The 23,366-nt window shown below is 45.6% G+C and overlaps 1 protein-coding gene across 1 annotated transcript in view; it reads left to right on the plus strand.

Annotated features, from left to right (window-relative positions):
• Positions 1 to 23,094, plus strand: part of LOC311243977 (histone-lysine N-methyltransferase PRDM16-like) — a gene marked incomplete at its 5' end in the record, with an annotated part of 43,320 nt that extends 20,226 nt beyond the window's left edge. Inside the window, 3 exon segments of the mRNA XM_084333385.1 lie at positions 8,102 to 8,365; positions 18,116 to 18,296; positions 19,829 to 23,094. Of these exon segments, the coding sequence (XP_084189511.1) occupies positions 8,102 to 8,365; positions 18,116 to 18,296; positions 19,829 to 19,963 (580 nt within the window). The 3' untranslated portion in view covers positions 19,964 to 23,094.
• Between the last annotated feature and the right edge of the window lie 272 nt (positions 23,095 to 23,366).

A 23,366-nucleotide genomic window follows, 5' to 3' on the forward strand; every position in this document is an offset into this window, starting at 1 on the left:
TTAGTTCTTATTTATTTATCCACTGTAATTTGCAGTGTTGGTGTAGTGCTATTATTTATTTTCGGACATCACATGCATCGTTGAGGCATGACTGTAAATGTAAAAACGTAATTTTTTCAGCATACAAATATTGTCATATTTATAAAAATAATTATTAATTCATTCCAAGGAGGCCTGTAGAGTTGACATGAACGAAATCACCATGATTCCGCCCAAATAAAGCCCTTAAGAACACGGCACACACCAGTCTGTCGACTTACGCCTGCTCTTCAGCGCAACTAAAACCTACTTAGTTAGGACCGAATCCAGGAGAAGGGACCGTTGGTGAATCCAGAAATCGGCCCAAAAATTTCTTAAGTTCTTAAAACCGGTTAATTTACTCACACACATCCCCGATTCTGATTGAGCCTTTTGCCTCCAACTTTTCCCGACTGGAAAGAAACATACAGTAGCAGGTTTTCTGCTGCTGACTCGATGCATTAGAACCCACGCCAGTTATAACCATTCACTGCTATCTGTTGAGCTGAATGTGACCAATCCTGATGGCATCTCATCTCTTTAGATCACATGTAAAACAATAGCCCCACATATTAAAGCTATGGTCTGTGCTGCATGAAACAGCACCTCTGCCATCTTCTCTTTTTCCCCCTGAAGGTCTCTAAGGTTTTATTCCATAAAAGTGTATTGATTCTTTTCTACGTTAGTCGGAGGCAGTTCAGCGGAGGCAGTTAACCTTCTATAGTGTGGTAATGAAAGGGTTTAACCCTCATAGTGTGGTGGTGAAAGGGTTAACCCTTTCATCACCACACTGCAAGGAGGTTAACCCTTTCATCCATTCATACCACACTGTAGCACATGGGTCACTGACTGACTGACGGAGTCAGTGTTGTGAATGTGGGCAGTCTAGACTCAAGGGGTTGGGGTCTAGCAATTCTAGGGAACCTAGTCCTGTTAGTTTTGCGATTATTGATGTTAGTGAATGTGTGCCTTTCTTTCTCTGATACCTTATTTAATTTTTTATTAGTTAAATTAATAAGAAATGCAAGTAAGTAAGTAACTCTAAGTTTGCAAAAGGAAGACATTACCTAAAATGTCACTAGACATTCAGTTGTTTTATGATTTATGAGTTTTATTATAAATGCATTATATAATTAATTTCACGTGGGATGGGATGCTGCCCATGAGAACTCCACCTCCACAAGATTTGGGATGGTAATCACTCTCTGAACCACTGAATGGGCCGCTGACATCCGGCCAAGGACGTGCATCACTGACAGAGTGGTGACACGCCTGCAATGATGAAACCCCCGTAGGGATGACAGAATGTCCTCTTGATGTTGAAGAGAGAGAGAGGCCTTCATAGAGGCTGAGTTCAGTACCATGCCCAAGTACTCAATCTGTTTGCTGGGGAAAGGAGCGCTTTGCCCCAGCCCCAGCGATTTGCCCCAGCCTCAGCAGAATGCCCCAGCCTCAGCAGAATGCCCCAGCCTCAGCAGAATGCCCCAGCCTCAGCGGAATGCCCCATCCTCAGTGGAATGCCCCATCCTCAGTGGAATGCCCCAATGCCCCAGCCTCAGCAGAATGCCCCAGCCTCAGCAGAATGCCCCAGCCTCAGCAGAATGCCCCAGCCTCAGCGGAATGCCCCATCCTCAGTGGAATGCCCCATCCTCAGTGGAATGCCCCAATGCCCCAGCCTCAGCAGAATGCCCCAGCCTCAGCAGAATGCCCCAGCCTCAGCAGAATGCCCCAGCCTCAGCAGAATGCCCCAGCCTCAGCGGAATGCCCCATCCTCAGTGGAATGCCCCATCCTCAGTGGAATGCCCCAATGCCCCAGCCTCAGCAGAATGCCCCAGCCTCAGCAGAATGCCCCAGCCTCAGCAGAATGCCCCAGCCTCAGCAGAATGCCCCAGCCTCAGCAGAATGCCCCAGCCTCAGCAGAATGCCCCAGCCTCAGCAGAATGCCCCAGCCTCAGCAGAATGCCCCAGCCTCAGCAGAATGCCCCAGCCTCAGTGGAATACCCCAGCCTCAGCGTTCTGTCTAACCATTCTGACAGATGCCACTTTTCTCACCATACTTATTGAATTTGATTTAGTTGAAGCAGGCCGGCTATGAAGTCATTGTAAGACGTGAGGGTCCCTACCGCCGTGAGCTGGTCCTGAACCGCCATCACCCATGGGGGAGACCTGGATGGAAACGGGGGGGGGGGGGGGGGGGGGGGGGGGCAGGTTAGCGGGGAAACCATGGTAACCACTTCACTTTTAGACACTGGTATCCCCAACACCTCGCTGATAAGCACTGCTTCCTTGGAAGACTGAGTGTGGACCGTGTTGAGTGAACGTGATGTCACTAGATGTGACGAGGCTCACAGTTCTCCCGCCAGGGCCAAGAGTGTGTACCTGACTGTGTGTGGTGAGAGACAGAAACAGTGGGTGTGGTCCGCATGAGAACCATGTGGGGTCAAGCCCAGGGGTAGAACAGCAAGCACTGTCCGTGACTCCCTGGGACTCAGACGCTATGGGCAGCACTACCTGCACTAGGTTAGGGCAGGAGGCTGTGGGCAGGAAACAACTGAAGTGTGTTGGCGACGTTTGGGTGTGACTGTTACCTCAGGGGCAGATAGAGGGGATAGGTCGTAGTTGTTGATAAGTCAGCAGCGTAATTGGTGCCGGCCGACGGTAACAGTGGTGGAGGTGGCAGCAGCAGTAGGAGCAGGGCTGTGTTTCCAAGGCCTGGAATCCGACCGGCAGGGAGCCGTTGAAGGAGGATGGCACTGACTGTCTGCAGGGTGCCCTGGCCCGGTGAGGTCTGCGGTACTCCGATGGCTTGAGGAATGGGTGGGAGAGATGGGTTCTCTCTCCACCTCTGCGGTATGGCAACTGGGCTTCAAAGAGGCCAACGTTGGAGAGGGAGCCAAGAAGGAGGCTGTCTTTCTGGTGCTCAGAGAGGGTGGTCTGGGAGCCAGATGTATCGCTGGGTGAGGGTGGTCTGAGGCAGCCAGATGTATCGCTGGATGAGGGTGGTCTGAGACAGCCATATGTATCGCTGGATGAGGGTGGTCTGGGAGCCAGATGTATCGCTGGGTGAGGGTGGTCTGACAGCCAGATGTATAGCTGGGTGAGGGTGGTCTGGGAGCCAGATGTATCACTGGATGAGGGTGGTCTGGGAGCCAGATGTATCGCTGGATGAGGGTGGTCTGAGGCAGCCATATGTATCGCTGGATGAGGGTGGTCTGGGAGCCAGATGTATCGCTGGATGAGGGTGGTCTGGGAGAGCCAGATGTATCGCTGGATGAGGGTGGTCTGGGAGCCAGATGTATCGCTGGATGAGGGTGGTCTGGGAGCCAGATGTATCGCTGGATGAGGGTGGTCTGGGAGCCAGATGTATCGCTGGATGAGGGTAGTCTGAGACAGCCAGATGTATCGCTGGATGAGGGTGGTCTGAGACAGCCAGATGTATGGTTGGATGAGGGTGGTCTGGGAGCCAGATGTATCGCTGGATGAGGCTGGTCTGGGAGCCAGATGTATGGCTGGATGAGGCTGGTCTGGGAGCCAGATGTATCGCTGGGTGAGGGTGGTCTGGGAGCCAGATGTATCGCTGGGTGAGGGTGGTCTGGGAGCCAGATGTATCGCTGGGTGAGGGTGGTCTGGGAGCCAGATGTATCGCTGGGTGAGGGTAGTCTGAGACAGCCAGCGCCTGTGTGAGATGGAGAATTGTCCTTACCCAGATGGTCCATGTCCTCACTGTTTTCCTGCCACCAAAGATGACAGGTAAGCAGAGAGCAGCATAACATTGTTACTAGTGGCAGCTGTGCTCCGAGCTGCACAAGCAATAAAGGACCTGTCGGCCAAATCAGTGAAGCCGCTGCTGTCTAGGTTTTGGCTTTCTTTCCGGGTGCACAAATAGCATCTGGGCAGAAAAGCGAGACCAACGCATTCCCATGATGCCGCAATATGCCAGCAGCTTGCTGTTGAACGTGGCCCTCAACCTGTGGTGCTGGGAGGAGCCTTGATGGGCAGAAGGGTCCTTCCCAGCCCTATCAATTGAAACCCCCCAGCTTTTCGTGGGGGAGAATGGCACAGCTGAGACAATGGTTGATGGCCCTCAAAGCATGAGACTCTCTGAGGCATCTGAGGCACAATATGTGAGCGAGAGTCTTGGCCGTCCAGCTTGACCGAGCGGGAGCAGCAGGTGTGGGAACTTGGGTTGGAGCCACTACTCCTCAGCTGAAAGGAACAGAAGGGGAAATGTACGCTACAGCCCTTGCTTATATACTAGCTGGGGGGTGTAGCCCTGGTCCATTGGTAAAGTTCTTTCAGCTGGTGCGCAATTGGCACACAGAACAGTTGCGATAATAGGCGAAGCAAGGTGTGGAGCCTGCAGGACATAACTGATGACATCACAAGAGTCTCTGGTTTCATGGCTCTGGGGGAGAGTTGCTCATGTTCACAAATAGCAATTGAACTTTCCTAGACCATGGGAATAACATATTGGAATTCTTCATTGGGGTGGCGTGGCCCTTTAACGCCAGTGTATAGTTATGCCTGGTTCAGTTAGCCAATAGTTCCAGTGCAGAGGCAGATAGAGGGGGGGGGGGGGGTTGAGGGACACAATGTCTCGTCTGTCTTCCATGCTAGTGAAGGAGGTTGAAATGTTTTTCTGTTTTAGTCTCTATCTTGCTTTCTTTTACTTTTTATCTTCTCTCCCTTTTTCTCTCAATTCAAATTTTTTCATCATTTTCTCTCTATCCCTCCCCTCCTCCCTCTTGTCAACACACATAAAAGCCAGCAGGGCCCAGAGGCAATTTAGCCTGTCTGCCATCTGGGATCAATAATGCGTCTCATCCAGAACAAGCTGGCCTGACATTTTAATATCTGTAATTCAGAATGTGTTCTGCTTTCTGTCTCTCTACCAGATAACCTCATGTTATTTCTCCCTCTGACTGACTTGAAGTTTCCCTCCCTTTAAAATGTTCCCTCCTTTTTTCACTGTCAAAGCCAGTCAAAATAAAGTGTGAGGGAACGCTTTACCTGAGACCTTTTTATGGCCTCTTTTCAAGCGGGGGACGAGGGAAGATGCAGGGGTAGCGATCTGCTCTCTGAGCAAGAAGGTCCAAGATAAGAGATTGGGAGGGAGTGTAGTGTACATGTTGACTATGGATTTACAGCACTGTATCTGTCACATCATGCAGGATGGAATCAGTACTAGAACAAGTTCAAGTTTCTTTCAAGTTTCTTTATTGGTTGTCATACAGAAGTACAGAATACTTTTATACAAAATGCTTCTTTCTGTTACGCTCCAGAGACTGTGCTAGACAAAAATAGATAAGTATAAAATAAGTATAGCAAGTATAAAATAGAAGTCAAGTACGTGTTCAGTGTATACATATATACAATGTACAATGCAGAGTAGAAGTAACTGAGTTACAATACAATATACTATACAGTGCAAAGCAGAAATGGGATGAGGTACAATTTACAGTAAGGTGCAATGAGGTATGTGTTGTAGTGCAAATTCTTTACCAATAAATATAAAGTGTGTTTAGGTGTTCTAAAGTGGGTAAAGTGGGTGCTGCAGTGAGTTGTTTGTTTAAAGTGAGTGTGTGTGTGTGTGTGTGTGGATGTGTGTGCTGTGAGTGCATTTGATGGTTGTTACATAGTGTTATTGTTCATTGAGCATCCTGATGGCCTGGGGATAAAACAAGGATCCTGGCTGTGGTTTGGACAAAAGTGGATCTGGAGCTGGAGTCCAGCGGGGCTGTGGTGTGTTGGCTGGCAGCTTTGGACCCTAGAGAGGCATCCAGGAGATCCACTGACGTTGGAGCCGTTCCCCCAATCTACCCCCCGTACCCACACTCTAGGACCCCTAACACAAACACCCCAGTGACGTGTTTAGACTAAATGACAAAACCCAGGGCCCGCCTTCCTGTCAGAGATACACTTGTCTCCTTAAGCGCTGTGGACTTTTCCCCCTACTACTACTAACCCGCTTGGCAATTTGATTATGGGGATATTTAATCTAGATGGAAAGACGATAATGAGGTTTTCTTTTTGCAAACCTGTGTGTACCCAAACCCACCCCCCGCCCACTGTGTGTGTGACCCGAACCTGTCCCTATACTCTCCATCCCAGAGGCACTCCTGTCCGATTTGATAAATGTGAACTCTCTGTGGTAAAAAAAAAAAAAAAAAAGGGTAAATTTGCCCCCTTCCCAGAGGAAATGATATCATAAGCCATGACATCGTAGTCTGGGTTTGTTTGGTAGCGGGGGCCTGGAAAATGTGCAGGCTGCAGGTCATAATGGTTGTGTGCTGATAGCCTGTTTGCAGATCAGCCATCTTCTTCGTTCTTTCAAACACAGTCTTTAGCACCATAATAGGACCTAAAGGACCCCCCTCCCCCGCTATAAAGCAGGCCTTTCTTTGTTCTTGAGGAAGAAGCCAATTAATCATTCCTGGCAATTTCCCCTGGAAATGGTCTCTGGGCGGACTGACAGCAGCCATGTTTGTTTGCTTGGACAGGGAAGCGGGACTGTGCGTGTCATCAACAAAGATGATTTATGAGTCTGTACCTGTTGGCGATGAGTCATGGTTTTAGATGGATGAGCAGTGGTGACAGGCAGGTCACGACAGACCAGTTACAGACCAGAGCTGTTGTGTTTTCCGGCTCCTTAAAAGGAGAGGGAGATTAAGGAGTTTAAGGAAAAGGTTTAGAGATTTCTTTTGTTTTAAACTTTTTATGACAATTAAACATGTTATGAGCTGGTGGTTTCTGGGAAATTGGCAAAAGCTCCCCATCTGGAAAGTGATGAGTTTAAGGGAAGGATTATTGTTGATTAGTCTCTTCTTCTGGCTGTCCATCACATGATACCTCAGACACCGCCGGTCTACATTTGATGAAACTTGGAAGGATGATGTGTTTATGTTTATGTTTTATTAGGATCCCCTTTAGCTGTCAAATTAATGACCGCTAGTCTTCCTGGAGTCCTCATAAGAAAATAATACAACAGAATACAAATACAGAATGTAATAAGTAATGCAATTAAAATAAGAAGAGGAAGAAAAAATGTAAAACACAGAAAGGATAAAGGATAAAAATCTATGCAATTAAAATCTATCATTTATATTCAACATTGAAGATACAATGAATGATTCAAGGCCTAACACATTCCCAAAAAACTCATATCTGAAAAGGTAACCATTGTTAAAAAAAAAAAATTATTTCATTAAAGTTAATCACATCTTACTAAATCATACTACATTAGTCTCATTTACTGCTGTCGCTCATTTGTACTTCCAAGTTGTCTGCCAATACTTTTCTGATAGATGGAAAAAATCAACTGGCATGCGTCCAATCATGACAAATACTGGTCCATATGTTGAAGAGAGCAAAGAAAACATTTCTGCAAAAACCTCTTCAAATTGATCTATAGGAGTTATTGCTCATGACACAACAATGACGATGACTCATCCCTCCCTGGTGCTCCTTTGTGATGTTGTGGTGAAGCACAAAATTGGCTATGATTTATCAACGGTGTGTCCAGTGATCACAAACCATGGTCCAAATGTTAAACGAGGTTCAATAAACATTTCTACAAAAACTATCATATTTACCAATAGAGTGTGGCGCTGTGAATGCCAAAACAATGGGTGTCATCCCTCCTTGGGTTTCCGGCACTCAATGATCGGATGACAGAACCGTAGCTCTACGTGAACGCTACTCAACGTGTTAAAGGGACACTTCACCAAAAAACGATGCAGATTTATTTTGTCCATAATCTCACACAGTTTTTGCACACATTAATTTAGTTTGACAGTTATTGAGAGTAAATTAGTTTGAATATGGCCACTAGAAATGCAAAACTGTTGAGAGTCTTTGGATGTGTGTGAGATAAGGTTAAAAATAAATCAGCATTGTTTTTTGATGAAGTGCCTTTTTAAGTATATGCTTGGACACAAATGTGCTTTTTAGAATTTTTGGGTGAACTGTCCCTTTATAGATATTGGTGCCACACAGCATAATGTTGTGTGAATCAGGTGAGCAGCATCAGTGATCTTGATGATATTTTAAACCTTTCCTCTTGACCTTTTGACCCCCACCCCAGGTCAGACCAAGCTGAGGAAGAGCGCCCGCCCAGCCACAGTCAGCCTTGCTCCAAACTGGGGCCCCAAGGTCTAGAGGAGGAAGAGGAGGAGGCAGAGGGCGATGACGAGGAGGAAGAGGAAGGCAGTCTGACGGAGAAGTCTCAAGACGAGGCGCCGGAGTCCCCATCCCCCGTTCCCATGACGACAGGTGTTTATGAAGAAGAGGAGGAGGAGGAGGAGGCAGAGTCGACTCCATTAGCGATGAGCTACGAACATACTGGCAGGTACACAAGGCTAGCCATGGCCCATGGCACTTTCACTCGACTATAGCAGAGGCTGCACCCACAGCCGCTGTCACTGCGAAGGCTAAGGGCTCAGCAAGAAGCTGTCACGCACACCACAATTACAACATCAAATAACATGTATAACTACATTCACGCCCTCCTCCTGACTACAACTAACACCACTACTAAACTCTAACAAACTGGCCTTTTCATTTGGAGTAAGAGGGATGCAAATTAAGAATTGAATATAGGTACCCAAGTTAAGAGAAAAAAAATAAGGTATTTCAGAACTTTGTATGTATTCAGAAGGTACTCTAAAGTTGTGTTCAATTGAAACCACTTCGTACAACCCCTAGTTGTACTAGTGTGTTACAAGTTGTAACTGTTACTTCATATGTACTTAAATATATAAAAAGGTATACATTTTATGTTTATTTTTATTTATTTTGCATACCAAAATAATACGATATGTTTACTAAAGTACAACTTAGGTTTGGTCCGTTTTTTGTGTACTTAGATTACACTCACAGCATATTAATGACTATCATGCTAAACGTTTAGTACATGAAAACACATAAGTACAAACAATACAAGTTGAATGTAGTTTACTTTTCAACACACTTAATATACAAGAAATATACTTTGAATATGGAAATATATACAGATTTTTGACTTGGGTATAAATAGGAGTTAATCATATTCTATCTTCATCTGTGAATTGATATCTTTCAGTAATTTCAAGTTTAATTTACTTCCACAGTGAATCCTTTCCTTGAAGGTCATCTATAAGGTCATGCCACCCAGTAGGGGGGGTCTCACTGTGCATGTGGTGAAATGTCTTTTGTCCAACACAAGTTAGAAGAAGCTTTTGTGGTGTCCACTCTCCTCAGTGTCCTACTATGCCATAATACCTGCATGCTAAGAGCAGAGACACTGAGCACATTCATACGCCACTATTGTTGTTTATTGTTTATTGTTTAAAAGGATCCCCATTAGCTGCCACCTAAGTGGCGAGCTAGTCTTCCTAGGGTCCACACAGAAAGACAACACAAAACACAAAACATAACAATACATGAGATAGGGCGGCTACGTGGCGTAGTGGGCAAAGCGCTCGCCACGAAATGCTGGAGACGCTGGGCTCGTCAGTTCGAGCCCAGCGCTCCACATTTGCTTTCAGTTTAGCTGGTCGTCCGTACTAATACACATTGGCCGTATTAGGGGGTGGGAAACTGATGGGTGGGGATCGGGCGTTGTGGACAGCGACTCCTACAGGTCGGTTGGTGCGCCTGCGCAGTAGAATCAGGAAGTGTCGGGGGCAGCATGAGCCTCCCACGCGTTACTCCTCGCCACTGAGAAATCGAGCTGCGCAGGTGAAAAGATGCGACTGCTGTTACCTCAAGTACTGGAGGGGACTTGTGCGTATGACTTAGTCCACATTGCAGCCGGCTTGTGGGAGGCAAGAAACAGCGTCCGTGACAGGGGAGGGTTGAATTGGATGATACGAAATTGGGATGGGAGAAAATATAGAAAATGGGAGAAAAAGTGGATAAAAAAAAAAACAATACATGAGATACATATGACAATCACAATTCACAATTCATTAACAATGATAATCTAAAAACAGTAAAACATTGTAGACATCTTTATAAACATCAGAATATTTTCAGAAAAGGTTATTACATTCATGGGTAGACATGAATATTTTCAGAAAATGTTATTACATTCCTACAGTAGGTATTTCCACTCCCAAACGTGAACAGTATTTCCTCACATATTTAAGTAGTGTATAATTAGGTGGTACTTGAAAGACACTTTGCTATTCAATTTACTTATGTTCAGTGGGCAGTTATTCCAATGATTGATGGCACGATAAACAACCGCCCTCTTTAAAGCATTTGATTTTGGACGTGGTAACATAATCTGTCCATCATCGGCTGACCTAGTAAACTATGAATGAACCTGATTGCATCTGACAATTTGTTTGTATAAGAAAACAGGTTGAGACGAAAAGACAGTGTTCCTGAAAAATGTAACGTGTTGAAAACCAGCCTATTCTCTACCGTTAACGTTAGGTTATGACTATAACCAAGTTCTGTTAGTTAGGGGCGATGCTTGGCATCGCCTTCTGCACTATCTCGCGTACGTGCACGCGTACTGAATAAACCACAAATGTACCTCTAATACCAGTATTAGTCTGACCACACCCCTCATCAGCTTACCTTCATAAGCAGGTGTGTGGTCACCTGCTCTCCTCCTTCCCAAGCTTTCACCACAAGGTGAGGACAAGGGCTGCAGCGGCGTCCGATGCCAAGCATCGCCCCTAACTAACAGAACTTGGTTATAGTCATAACCTAACGTTCTGTATCGTTAGTGGCTTAGCTTGGCATCGCCTTCTGCACAAGGGAGGCCAAGCGGAGCCACTTGGCTGACAAATACACCCCGCTGACAGCCCCCCAAAACCATCAGAACAGGGAGGGCCGAGCCCCCCCGACCCCCCCTAATGGAGGGTAGCCCCCCTATTAGGGACGTCACGGGAGGGCGACGGACCCGACCGTGCGAAGAGGCACTCAAGCAACTCAACGCACAGGGTGAGCAGACCGTGGCTTGACCCCACGACTACACACACGCACAACCCGCATGCCACCCGGGAACGAACGGAGGAACAACCTCGTTACTGCCCCCAGAATCACGGGGTCAAGGGCAAACCCAACCCCGTGGCAAGGCCGTAGCAGCGGAGCACGAAGGAAGACCCAGACCCACCAAAAGGACTGGACTCCCTGGAATGGGGGCCCGGAGAAGTCCATGATGCCAGCATCAAGACCCCACCAGGTGGGCACGTAGTGCCCCGCCCCCCACATCGCCAGCGTATTCGGACAAAGGCCCCTCAGTTACTGCACCTGGTATTCCCAGGCGGAACCAACCAGGCCAGAACCTGCCCAGCTTCCGAGATCGGACGAGACCGGGCGTGTTCAGGTCGGTATGGCCGTAAGCCGAGCGGGCCCCGTCCCCCCAATAGTACACCGCCTGGCACACTGACCCTGCAGAATAGGCAGTCAGCATGGCCGTAAGCACACAAAAAAGGTTAACCAACGGAAGCAGGCAGCGCACCGGGGAAAAACCAGGCAACAGGCTGTTAACCCTAGCCTGGAGACTGCGGACGAGACAGGCGCCAGAGGGGACAGCTGAACACAGCCGCCCCGGCGGAAGGAGCGTAAGCTGGCGGTGTTGCATGACCAAGCCTCCATTTAACAACCCCCACCCAGAGGGGTCGAGGCAGAGAAGGCTGACACGATTGGCAGACGTCATGAACGTGCAGGGGCACCCTCAACCGGTGAACCCGGGAGTTGACACTGCTCCAACACACCAGGGAATCAACCACCTCGGTGTTACCCAATGCGGTGGTTGTTCCTATAACCCCTCAAGAAAAAACTCCAAAACACACCTGCGGGTATACACCGGCTATACCGCAGTACAAGTGTTTCAGTTTCCAAAAAGGGTTAACCCAGGCCTACGGGTCGCAAACATCACTTCGGACCGGGCCTGGCGGTACGGGAAGCACAGGGTCACCAGAGGAGGTCAAAAAACCACCCCCACAGGCCCCTCTTCGCCATGCGTGAGAGAGGAGCGAAAAATAATGGAGAACCAGCCCCTAAGCACACCGTACCTGGTATTCCCCGGCGGTCTCCCAACCAAGTACTAACCAGGACCAACCTGTGTAGCGGCCGAGATCCGACGAGATCGAGCGCGTACAGAATGGCATGGCTGTAAGCCATGACGACAGTGCTGAGTAAAAACATACCCAACCAGGGTCTCCATAGCGCTTAACCCTGTGACACCCAGACCGACCTGGCATTTTTCCCCCTGAAAAAAGCCCAAGTCCCTCAGGGTACCAGAACAGCAGATCTGCATCCCCGGCGGACAACGGGTTCAACTGATCTGGACCAGCGTGACCAGAACCAGTCCCGTGCCCTAACCACGCCGACATGCCTACTCCAGGAGAAGGGCAGATATGCGTGTTGATCTTAACATGAAAAGAAGGCGCCACCCAGACGTCGGGACGAACCGCGCCTGGTGGCCCACCCCAAGGGCGTGAGACCCCACTACATATGTTCAGATCCATCCCGTCATCATCCCCCAGACATGAACGAGAATCCGTCGACAACCCACCCAGGTCATGGGATGTGGTCGCCGGAAGAGGAAAAACCCCCATCTCAGTTGCTTTATAAAAACGCTGTTTCAACCACAAGCAACTAAGGCGTGCCAGTCAATCGCCTGTTTACAGCGAGCTAGCACTATACGTGCGTCGGGACACACCCCCATCAATGAACAGGCTATTTAGACCTGTCATTGAATCCCCAAGGCGCCCAGGGGAACGACAAGAGGGGTGTGACACTCCCTAACTCTAACACTTCTGGAATAGAAAGAAGGAAGCATCAACAGTATGTATCCCAGTCTACACAGCCGGGGTAAAAAATGTTCACATTTTTACATCCCACCACCCTCCCATAGGAAAGAGACGGGGATCCCCAGAGAGACTTCCCACGCGAGCTGTACAGATTGAAAAGAATATATTGCACCTTGAGCCATGTAAAAAACTGGTTTTAGGGCCTCCGGGGAAGAGGCACCGAACCCATACACACTCAATAAACGAATTGAATCGAATATACATACAATAGAAAAGGACCCTTCTAGAGGGTCCACTCACTTTGACAATCTGAGGAGGAAGGCTCTGTACTCTGATGGAGGCTTCCTCACATGGAAGAAGGAGTCCGAACTCACAGAAGGCCTGAGTAGGCGCTTGGTGAGGAGGAGCCCTGACCACCCCCCCTGAAAACAGATCCATCACATGGACCTGAACAGCACACGGAAGTCCTACCAACAGAGACGCGCACGGTGACGTACTCTATGGCGGGGGAATTCCTGCGGTGCACACGCCCAATATACCAGGCCGTGGGACCAGGAACTCCCTCCCCCCCCCCCCCCCCCCCCCCCCGTAACGTGCCGAACCGCCACGTGACGGGAACCTTGAAGGACAGGGGGTGTACCCCTGACCGACAGAACAATGGGGAGAGGAAAGGTTACCAGTTCACCCCTTTACGACCCCACACCCATGATACGACGTAACGACAAAAAGAGAATATGACACAGTCATAGTCAGCTCTATGAAGCGTTTCACAGCTCCACACAGCGCACGAGCTAACCTGCTACCTGATTTTTACTAAGGAAAAACACAGAATAGAGAGGGCTCTAAGAACCCCGGTCCAACATACACATGTGCTTCTGTGGCCAGTACAACCCAGTTGTAGGTCACATGACACACACAACCCATCATCACCTACAAAAAATGGCAAAAACACTCAACAGAGGAACGCCGTTTTTTGCACAATGAGAGAATACATCATTCTTGATTAGTATCGACCACAGGCCTTGCTAAGCACACATGACAGCAACCAAACCAATTTCCCTTTAGGAAATAAGTTTCTCCAGCAGATTTAGCACAACCTCAGCAATCAAGCTGAGAGTTACATCGTATCCCTACCACACAAAAGACACAATTAATGCACAACATGTCTGATAGGAGGTGATAAAGTCCCCAGGGAACCGGGGGGGGAAAAACACAATCCTCCTATTTTACCCTCAATACGGCCAGTTAAAACAGGAAAACCTGTTAATGTGTGAACTCACTGTTCATTGTCATTACAGTCTGAGAAAGAACATTCTTTTACTCACTCGTCACCAAGCATAGCTTCATAGGTTAGTTGCCTTAGTAGTGAGTACACGGTACACATAAACACCATGATGTTTCTCACACAACAACCAGATCAATACATCACGACCTGCACGGAGAAGCTACTGCCAGTGACAAAAACAGCTCACACACAACCCGCAACGTATCTCAAATGCATTGCAACAACACACGTTTTGGGAAAAAACACCGTCATTCACAATACATTTAGCAAGGTAAAACCAGAAGACGTGTTATGAGGGTCTGGCCAACCCCGTACCTGCCCGGAACGCAGATCAGCGAAGTGCAGTCACAAGCCACCGTAGAACACAGCCGTCCCGTGTTGTTCGATCCGGGCAGCGTCGCCGCTCCACCAGTCGCTACAGTCCTCTTTGTTGACGCAATCCCCGTCTAGGCTCAGGCAGGGTTGACGAACATCCCCTGTCAAGGATGACGTCGTGGTCAAGAGTGTAAAACATGTTAAAAATCAAAGCACGTTCAACAGAATAGCATCAAGCTAACGGCTGCTCCAACCGTTCGGGTGCTATTGCTTCCGCTCGCGAGACGCCGATCTACGACGCACGCGATCAGGAGCGAGCTCCCGGCGGCGCGCGAGAAGCCAAGCTACCCCGCGCCAGGCCACCGACCGGCTAACCGTAAGCTATGAACATGTAAACAATGACATAACACTCACCCAGACAGGCCGCCGTTCTGAACCCTCCTCACTTTTTAAGAGAAAAGAGAAAACAAGACGTCAACACCGCTTCACAACGGTGACATTAACACGTCCGGCGGAATCAGCACAGTACCAACTGGCCTGTATAGCTGACTTTGAACATGAATCTGCCGCTATCGCACATTACATGCACATATCCCCTCGTGAAGGAATACTCTCATTTGGATATGAAAGATGGGGTCTTAACACGGTGACAGAGAGAATCCACTCGTCCAGAACACACAGGGATCACCAGTGTCAATGGTCGCGGCCCATTAGTTAAAACTATAATGGTCGCCAGACCAAGGCCTTCTGTCGCCTAGACGGCTAAACAAAGGACCCTAGCCTGGGGCCGGTTTCCATAAACTTTGTCAAGTAGCCCCCATAGCACTAACAGACAAGTGGAGCCCGCCAGCAAACACTACTCACCCAACCTGGAACGCACCGCTCCTCACAACAGCGGCATGTCCGACAGTTCAGCTGTGGCCTGACAGGTTTCACCCCAACAAACACAGCAAGGAACTGCAGTTGAGAAGCATGCAGCGGCGTGCTCCCAATACGAAAACCGGTGGAGGGTTTGTAGAATGATCATCATCTTCTAGACACTCCAGTACGAAGACAATATCGCCGTATTTTCTCGAAAATAGTGAGAGAGAAAATAAAGATATGATGTCAACGTATCCTTGTTTCCCAAGCTGTTCCTAATCCAATTTCTTCCATCATGGTGTCAAGTGTGGGGATCTACCGAGGCACCTCTTCCTTGTGGTGAAAGCGAGAAGGAGGAGAGCAGGTGACCACACACCTGCTTATGAAGGTAAGCTGATGAGGGGTGTGGTCAGACTAATACTGGTATTAGAGGTACATTTGTGGTTTATTCAGTACGCGTGCACGTACGCGAGATAGTGCAGAAGGCGATGCCAAGCTAAGCCACTAACGATACAGAACCATGAGGGTTGACGGCAGTGTTGCGTTGCTGATATCATAACTGGTTGCACGCACGCTAATGACGCCACATGCACGCGCGCTTAAATGTTCCCTCGCATAAGCACAGACTAAAGACAGTGCCTAATTGCCTCTACGAATGGAATGTAACACATTTCATTCACAAGTTTTGTGTGAATGTATCTGAGAACGTATTTGAACACACCTGACGACCCACGCTATTGATATGCAAAGTAGCCAGGTGGGTACTTAGCGAGTTAGCGAGTTGGCGCATCAGTCTAGTGCAGCGCATTCCTGTGTGCACGCGCGTGCACATCCGTGCATGTGCGTGCACGCACTTCTGCTCACAAAAGCATGGTTGCACATCATGCAACCCCGTCCCATGAGCAACGCATCACTGGTTGACGGTGCATACTGATAGTGTTTGTTTTCATGGAACAATGTAAGACTAACCTTGCAGCTCTGTTTTGGGCCGTTTGCAATTGCTTTAGTTGACCTTTGGATGCAGAGGACCATACTGGTGCACAATAATCCAGGTGACATAAAATTAAAGATTTCGCCACCTGTCCCACAATGTATGTAGGGACATAAGAAAGACATTTCCTCACCATGGAGATACCACTCCCCATCTTCTTCACTATGGTATCAATGTGTTCTGCCCATGACAGCTGGCTATCAATTATTATGCAGAGTAATTTTACTTTATTGACCTGTTCTATGAGAACCCAGTCGCTTAGTCCTTTGACTGTATTCAGTTTTTGTCCTGCATTTTAAATGAATCTGTCCATCTCATACTGTAGATCATCTATCTATCAACACCCCTCTCTCCCATCTAAATATATATACACGAATGCCCACTATGAAGACATGAACAGAGTATTAATGTATATCTGTAGTGTGTCTGTTGGACTGCCCACATTACTGTATATCTGTCTGTTGATATAATGATATGAGAGCAGTATTTCAACTGAGCTAACCTGAGGTCAACTCCTGCTCCACTATAAACTAAGATATGATAGTATGTCACCTGAGCTAACCTGAGGTCAACTCCTGCTCCACTATAAACTAAGATATGATAGTATGTCACCTGAGCTAACCTGAGGTCAACTCCTGCTCCACTATAAAGTAGTAGTAGTAGTAGTAGTAGTAGTAGTAGTAGTAGTAGTAGTAGTAGTAGTAGTAGTAGTAGTAGTAGTAGTAGTAGTAGTAGTAGTAGTAGTAGTAGTAGTAGTAGTAGTAGTAGTAGTAGTAGTAGTAGTAGTAGTAGTAGTAGTAGTAGTAGTAGTAGTAGTAGTAGTAGTTTATTCAGTCATCACACAATACAATATACACAATCATTTAACAATCTTTGATTCAGGCAGTGACTGAAAAGGTACAGACTGAAGCATAATGCTTATACATGCCTGTCCTATATTCTTAACAAAATTAAGACTCCAAAACAGTATTCTAAAAGAAAATAACAAAACAATTATTATTCACATTTGTAATCTTCAAAAATAGCTATACAAACCATTTTCTTAAAAACAAAAAAACAATGACTCATTCTTAAATGTATATCAGCATTGTTCCACAAGTTAACCGCAACAATAGAAATACACCTCCTTTTAATCCCTTTCTTAGCTTTTTGAACAGTCCATTTACAAATGTCTCTCAAATCATATTTTCTTTCATGTATTGAAGAATACCTTTGCACACCGTCCGGGAGTAACTTTGCTTTAGCTCTGTACATTATTTGCATAATTTTGTAATAAACCAAATCATACAATTTTATAACATGTGACTTTATAAACAGTGGATTTGTGTGGTCATATAAATTTCGCAGAGTAAATTGTACTCAAACTGAGTACATTTTACTCAAACTGAGTAAAACTTTAAGTCAGTTTGAGTACAATTTACTCTGCGAAATTTACCAGCCTTATGAAGGCTCCGAATGGCCCGCTTTTGCAGTAAGACTATCGGATACACATAAAGATATGATAGTATTTCAACTGAGCTAACTTGAGGTCAACTCCTGCTCCACTATAAAGATATGATAGTATGTCAACTGAGCTAACCTGAGGTCAACTCCTGCTCCACCTTCTTCTCCTGCTCTCCTTTCATTCCCTCCACCCATCTTCTCTATACTTCTTCCTTTCGCCTATTTTCCCCCTTTCCCTCTGCCCTCCATTATATTCCCAAAATCTCTCTCTCCGTTTTCATGAACCCTTCGCTAACCATAACTCTCCACTCCTTCCCTTACTTCATCCATCCATCCATCCATCCATCCATCCATCCATCCATCCATCCATCCATCCACCCATCCATCCATCCATCCATCCATCCATCCATCCATCCCTCTTCCTCCCTCCCTCCGTCCCCTGGCGTGCAGGTGTATTGTGGAGGAGGGCTCCCTCTTGGACCTGGAGGCTCTCCCCGGCTTTCCCAAGAGCCTGGATGGGCTACGTAAGGCTGCCGGCGACGAGCCCCCATTTGACGTTAAAGACATATTTAACACCTCGCTAGAGTCCGAGGCGTTGAAAGAGACACTGTACAGACAGGCTAAAACACAGGTATGTGAACGCAATTTGGAACGTCCACAAAAAAAAACGACACGAGAGGGAGAGGGATAGAAGAAGGGATGTAGAAACAGAGGGGTGGAGGTTTCTCCTGTGATGGTGGTGGTGATGGTTTCTGTGGCAGCTTTTCACACAAGATGTCCAAACCATCTTTTTATTCCAAACATCTGCCTGTCAACACACAACACAGTCGACCGGAGTGATTGGTCCTCTCTACAGATGGCAGTTTTGTGACGTCGCCTGTCTTCTTCTTCTTCCCCTCCTATTAACCTACTGACTAACATATTAACTCTAACCTCTATCTCTGAAATCCACCGTGGCAAATTCTAGTAAAAATGCTGCAGTCGTTGGTGTTTTTTCATGCACATAGCCAAATATGTGGCAGGTTGTTGGAGAGACATGCTATGATACTCAGAGGTGCTATGTGTAATATTTAATCCTTTGAAATGAGGATCATGTACACTCAACCATGTACAAATAATATGGAATAAGCCACACAGCCAAATAGGTGTGCTGTTTAGATGTACCCATTGAATTATGTGCGTTGGGAGCACATTTGTGTCCTTTTACAAATAAGCTTGCATGAAATGGCTGGTTCCTACAAAGTCTTCAAGATGTTTTCTATCCAATGACAACCCTAGCCTCATTCTAGCTGTCAGGTTGATATCAGATATCAGACATAAAAAAGTGACAGGGAGGCAGGGGGGAGAGGACTCTAGCTAGCTACTGTAGATGTGGTAGGGAGGTCTGCGTAATGTTCTGCCATAATATAATCACAATGGGAGCTCTGCCCACTGCTATTCAGAACAGTTTTCTCCTCACAATAAACCAAAGGCCCGAACCATACTTTCAATTGGTAGAACAAACAACCACTCAAATTGTAGCCAACTCCTGTGCGCACACAATGGCTCTTTTGTCGGTCGATGATTGGTTGGAGAAATGCCTGTCAAAATGGTGTCTGCGTTTTACAAATGGCTACTCCTTTGAAATAGGAGCCGACATGGAGGTTTTTGCATCCAATTGTTTCCTCAAGTCTCGACTACAATCGTGTGGAATCAGATTATTCTTTCTGATTGGGAATTTTCTTTATTTTGTTTAGACCATCTCACAGAGGCGGAATATGCTATTTAAATAACCATCAATTTAAAAAAAGATGTATATTTTCTGTGAATATTTTACCTCCCTAGATATGGTACATTTCAGAGGTCGTAGTGGGCTCGGTTTTACAGCTGGAATCAAGATAGAGGTATCATTGGGAAGAATACTTCTTGGTGATTTTGTAGTAACCAACTGTTTTATGATATATTATCAGCAAAAGGGCAAAATTGTGCTCCAAGGCACATGATTTAATGGGATTAATGGTCTATCGCTCTACATACACATTTATTTGCATGTGGTAGAGTGTACATGGTCCTCATTCCAAATGATTAAATATTACACATATTACCTTTAAATGAGTTTGAGTTGAAAGACAAAACAATATGATTTCCTCTCACCGGTGTTCTTCTTTGTGTCTCCTCCACTAGGCTTATGCAATGATGCTGTCCCTCTCAGAGAACAACCCTTTGCACGCGCCCTCCCAGAACTCCCTGGACGCGTGGCTGAGCATGGGAGGCGGTCCGTCAGAGACAAGCGGCTTTCACCCACTCAACCACATCTAGAGGAGATAGAGAAGGAGGGGAGGAAGAGGAGGAGGAGGAGGAGGAGAGCAATAGCATCACAATGGATAGAAACCGACTGAGATGAAGACCGTAGTGAGAAGACAAGTGAAGACCACAAGATAAGAACTCAATGTCACATACATTGAGCTGGAAATAGAAATACTATGTGTGTGTGTGTGTGTGTGGTGTGTGTGTGTGTGTGTGCGTGTGAGAGAGAGAGAGAGAGAGAGAGAGAGAGAGAGAGAGAGAGAGAGAGAGAGAGAGAGAGAGAGAGAGAGCGAGAGTGTAAAGGGGAGGGGGGTACCCTCTCTGAGGGGTCTCACAAGCAGATGGAAAGACTCTGGTAAAGAGGAAGAGGTGCTGCTACCCCCTGCTGATATGAAGGATGTGATGAAAGCTCTAACCCTCTCGCCCCCCCGCCGGAGCCCTGAAGGCTCTCAGAACAGAGACGCTCCACTGCTAACACGTCTTCACGCGACCCCAACCACGTCACTGCAACATTAGCGCTGCATTAGCACTGCATGTCCACAGGGTGGCACTCTCCTTCGACAAGTGCGACAGTAGGAAACATTGCGACTCGTCCACTCGATTCCCACGCGCATCCGTACCGACTACGGGACTGACGGTGGCGTCGTACCAAATGTTACTGTAGGAAATCACACACTTTTTTTTTTTTTTTTTTGTGTTTTGATTTACAAAATGAGTTTTGGTAGATGCTTTTAGCCGATTTATTTTGATAGGAAATGGAACCAACGTTCAAATGTGGATAGATAAAAAAAAATTAAAATAAAAACTAGTGATTTTCAAGTATATTCCGTTTGATCACGCTGTACAATGTGTTCAAATCACAGTCAAAGACAGGTCAGTGTTCCTCTCGTTAGTCATCTGTCATGTCATGTCATTTGTTAATTTTATTTCCTTTTTTTCCTCTCTCTCGTTGATAAAAGAAAACTGTTTCTTCGTAGGCACCACAGTCCGAAAATGTTAATATAATTATTTTAGTGAAGGACCAAAATTGTATGATATCGTTGTATGATTGATGTACAAAATAGCCTGGGCGTTCCTAGCGAGAGTGGTATGTGCCAAATAACCCATAGAACATGTCTTCTTTGACAATCTGTTTTGTTTTGTTTTTCAAGGGCTTTGCATTTGCCGTCATAGATGTATTGTTGTTCCTATCACACTCTTGTATATTTGATTTGGGGAGTGTGTGTATTCTATTTATTTTTTTGGTTGTTTTGTTATGATTGCAGGAGAGTACAAAAAAAAGTTAAATTTGACCCCGCTTTTCTTGTTGCTGAAGGAACGAACGCCTACCAGAACACAAGTGAGATTCTGAATCTCTGGGTTGAACGCGTTTATAGTGTGCCAAAATCAAAAGCACCCATGAACATCGTACATTTTTATTTATAGAGAAAGATACTTGTACTCTAGTTTTACATGTTTCCATTGTGTGACGTCTCGCCGTTGCGTTTCTGTTTGTCTTGTTTTGATTTCAGCCATTTCAAACCAGTATGCTGAATGTTTGAAGTTACTATGATACTCACTAAATCAAAGGGCATTACACTGTCACATTAATGTTATTGAACTTACAGAGAATACGTTTAATGCAACCAATCAAGTGTCTTTTCAAAATCAGTTAGAACGCCCTGTCCTTGATCACAAAGTGTAAGAGTCCAGCTAGGTGTTCACGTGACTGAGCGGCTGGTGGTTAAAATATTGAAGAAATAGAAACACTGTTCTTGTCCAAATGGAAGCAAAAGACAGACTAGTAAAGAAAATCTCAAAAAGTTACAAAAAAAATAAAAATAAATAAAAACATTTTTAAAAAGAAAAGAAAAAAAATACATATTTATTCTTTATCATGCCCGCGTTAATAGTGATCCCTCCAAACTGTTTACATTCATTAGTCCTTTCAACACATCTAAATATTTCTTGTTGTAAGGCATACAATTTTGGATTAAGAAGAAAACAGACATATAATTTCAGGGTCTCTCAGTATGAGATGGGAGATCATCAGGGTCTCTGCTCTCAGTGTGAGATGGGAGATCGTGCAGAGAACTCATTCCACATGGTCTACAAGGTAGAAGTGGCACTTAGGGCATGATGCCTACACTGTCAATAACTGTAAGTTGCAGGGGGGTGAGCTTTGTTGATCATTGTTGCCTTTAGTCCTGCTGGCGTACTGGAACTTTGAGGACTAGGCCTGATGCTGTCATTTTAAACTAGCACTTAAACTGCATGGGTCCAAGCCATTGATTGGTCAGGTTTATGTCTCCGGAACTGAGAACACATTTAGAGTTTTTTTTCCTTTGAGACTGGTTTCACCTTGAATGGACGAGGAACACCACACACACAAAATGACAAAAGAAAACGATCTGAAACTCAAGCACTGTAGTTTTTCCTCTATGGCAGCAGGCGGTAGTTTGATGCTGGGACTGCTACATCATCTCACTTCTTTATAGGCAGAAGTTATTGTATTCTACTAAATAAGGTTTCCTTCATGGTTGACATATTGTTTTCCCAACATCTGGTTATTCAATGCAAAGACTTGGGTATTTAGGTTGACTATATAGTACTTCATGTCATGTACTACTGTGATAAGTACGCGCTGTGTAGGGCAATGGATTCACATTGACCTTTTCCATTTTGCCGACACATATTCTGGCAAGTGGTCACAAAACTGATAGCAATGAACATGTTCAACATAATAAAAAACGGTTGCTGTTATTTTTACCCCACTGTTACAGGATAAAGTTTAAAAAAATTAAATGAAAAAAAATAAAAACAAGTTTCTTTTTAACTGTATAGTATTTTAAAGAATTAAAACTGGTGCATTTGTCTGAAGAAAAAAAAATCTTTTGGAAAAAATATGGGTTTAAATGGATGGTGCTTGTTTGGTTTGAATCTGAGTTGTATTACCGCCTCTGTTATGTTTATTAAAAACAACAACAAAAAAATATTGTGCATGATGTGTTTAGCAGTCATAATGATGTCCATTTGTGAAATGTGTATCAAATTGGAAAAGAAAAAAGAAAAGAAAAAAAAACATAAAATAATAAATGGGTAGATGCACTTATTGTACATGTGGTTTAGGTTCGTAGGTTTGACCTCACAAATGTACTGGGCAGGTGGTTCTGAAAACACATAGAAGCTTGTGGGAGAAGACAATGAGAAGAAATGATGGATTGTAGAATACTATTGAACAATTCTGAAATTGCAGTTCTTTTGATGCTTGTGATTTACTGAAGATGTACTTAAAGAGAAATTTCATGGAAAAAGATATGATTCTGATGTTAATTCTGTAGAATAGAAATGTATACCAAATGTAATCTTTCCAATGCTATGAAGAATTTATACATGAAATTGATATGCAATAAAACCTGTGTGCTTTTTAAAGGAA

Source organism: Notolepis coatsorum (genome assembly GCF_963971535.1).
Source record: "Notolepis coatsorum genome assembly, chromosome: 17".
NCBI classification, from domain to species: domain Eukaryota; kingdom Metazoa; phylum Chordata; class Actinopteri; order Aulopiformes; family Paralepididae; genus Notolepis; species Notolepis coatsorum.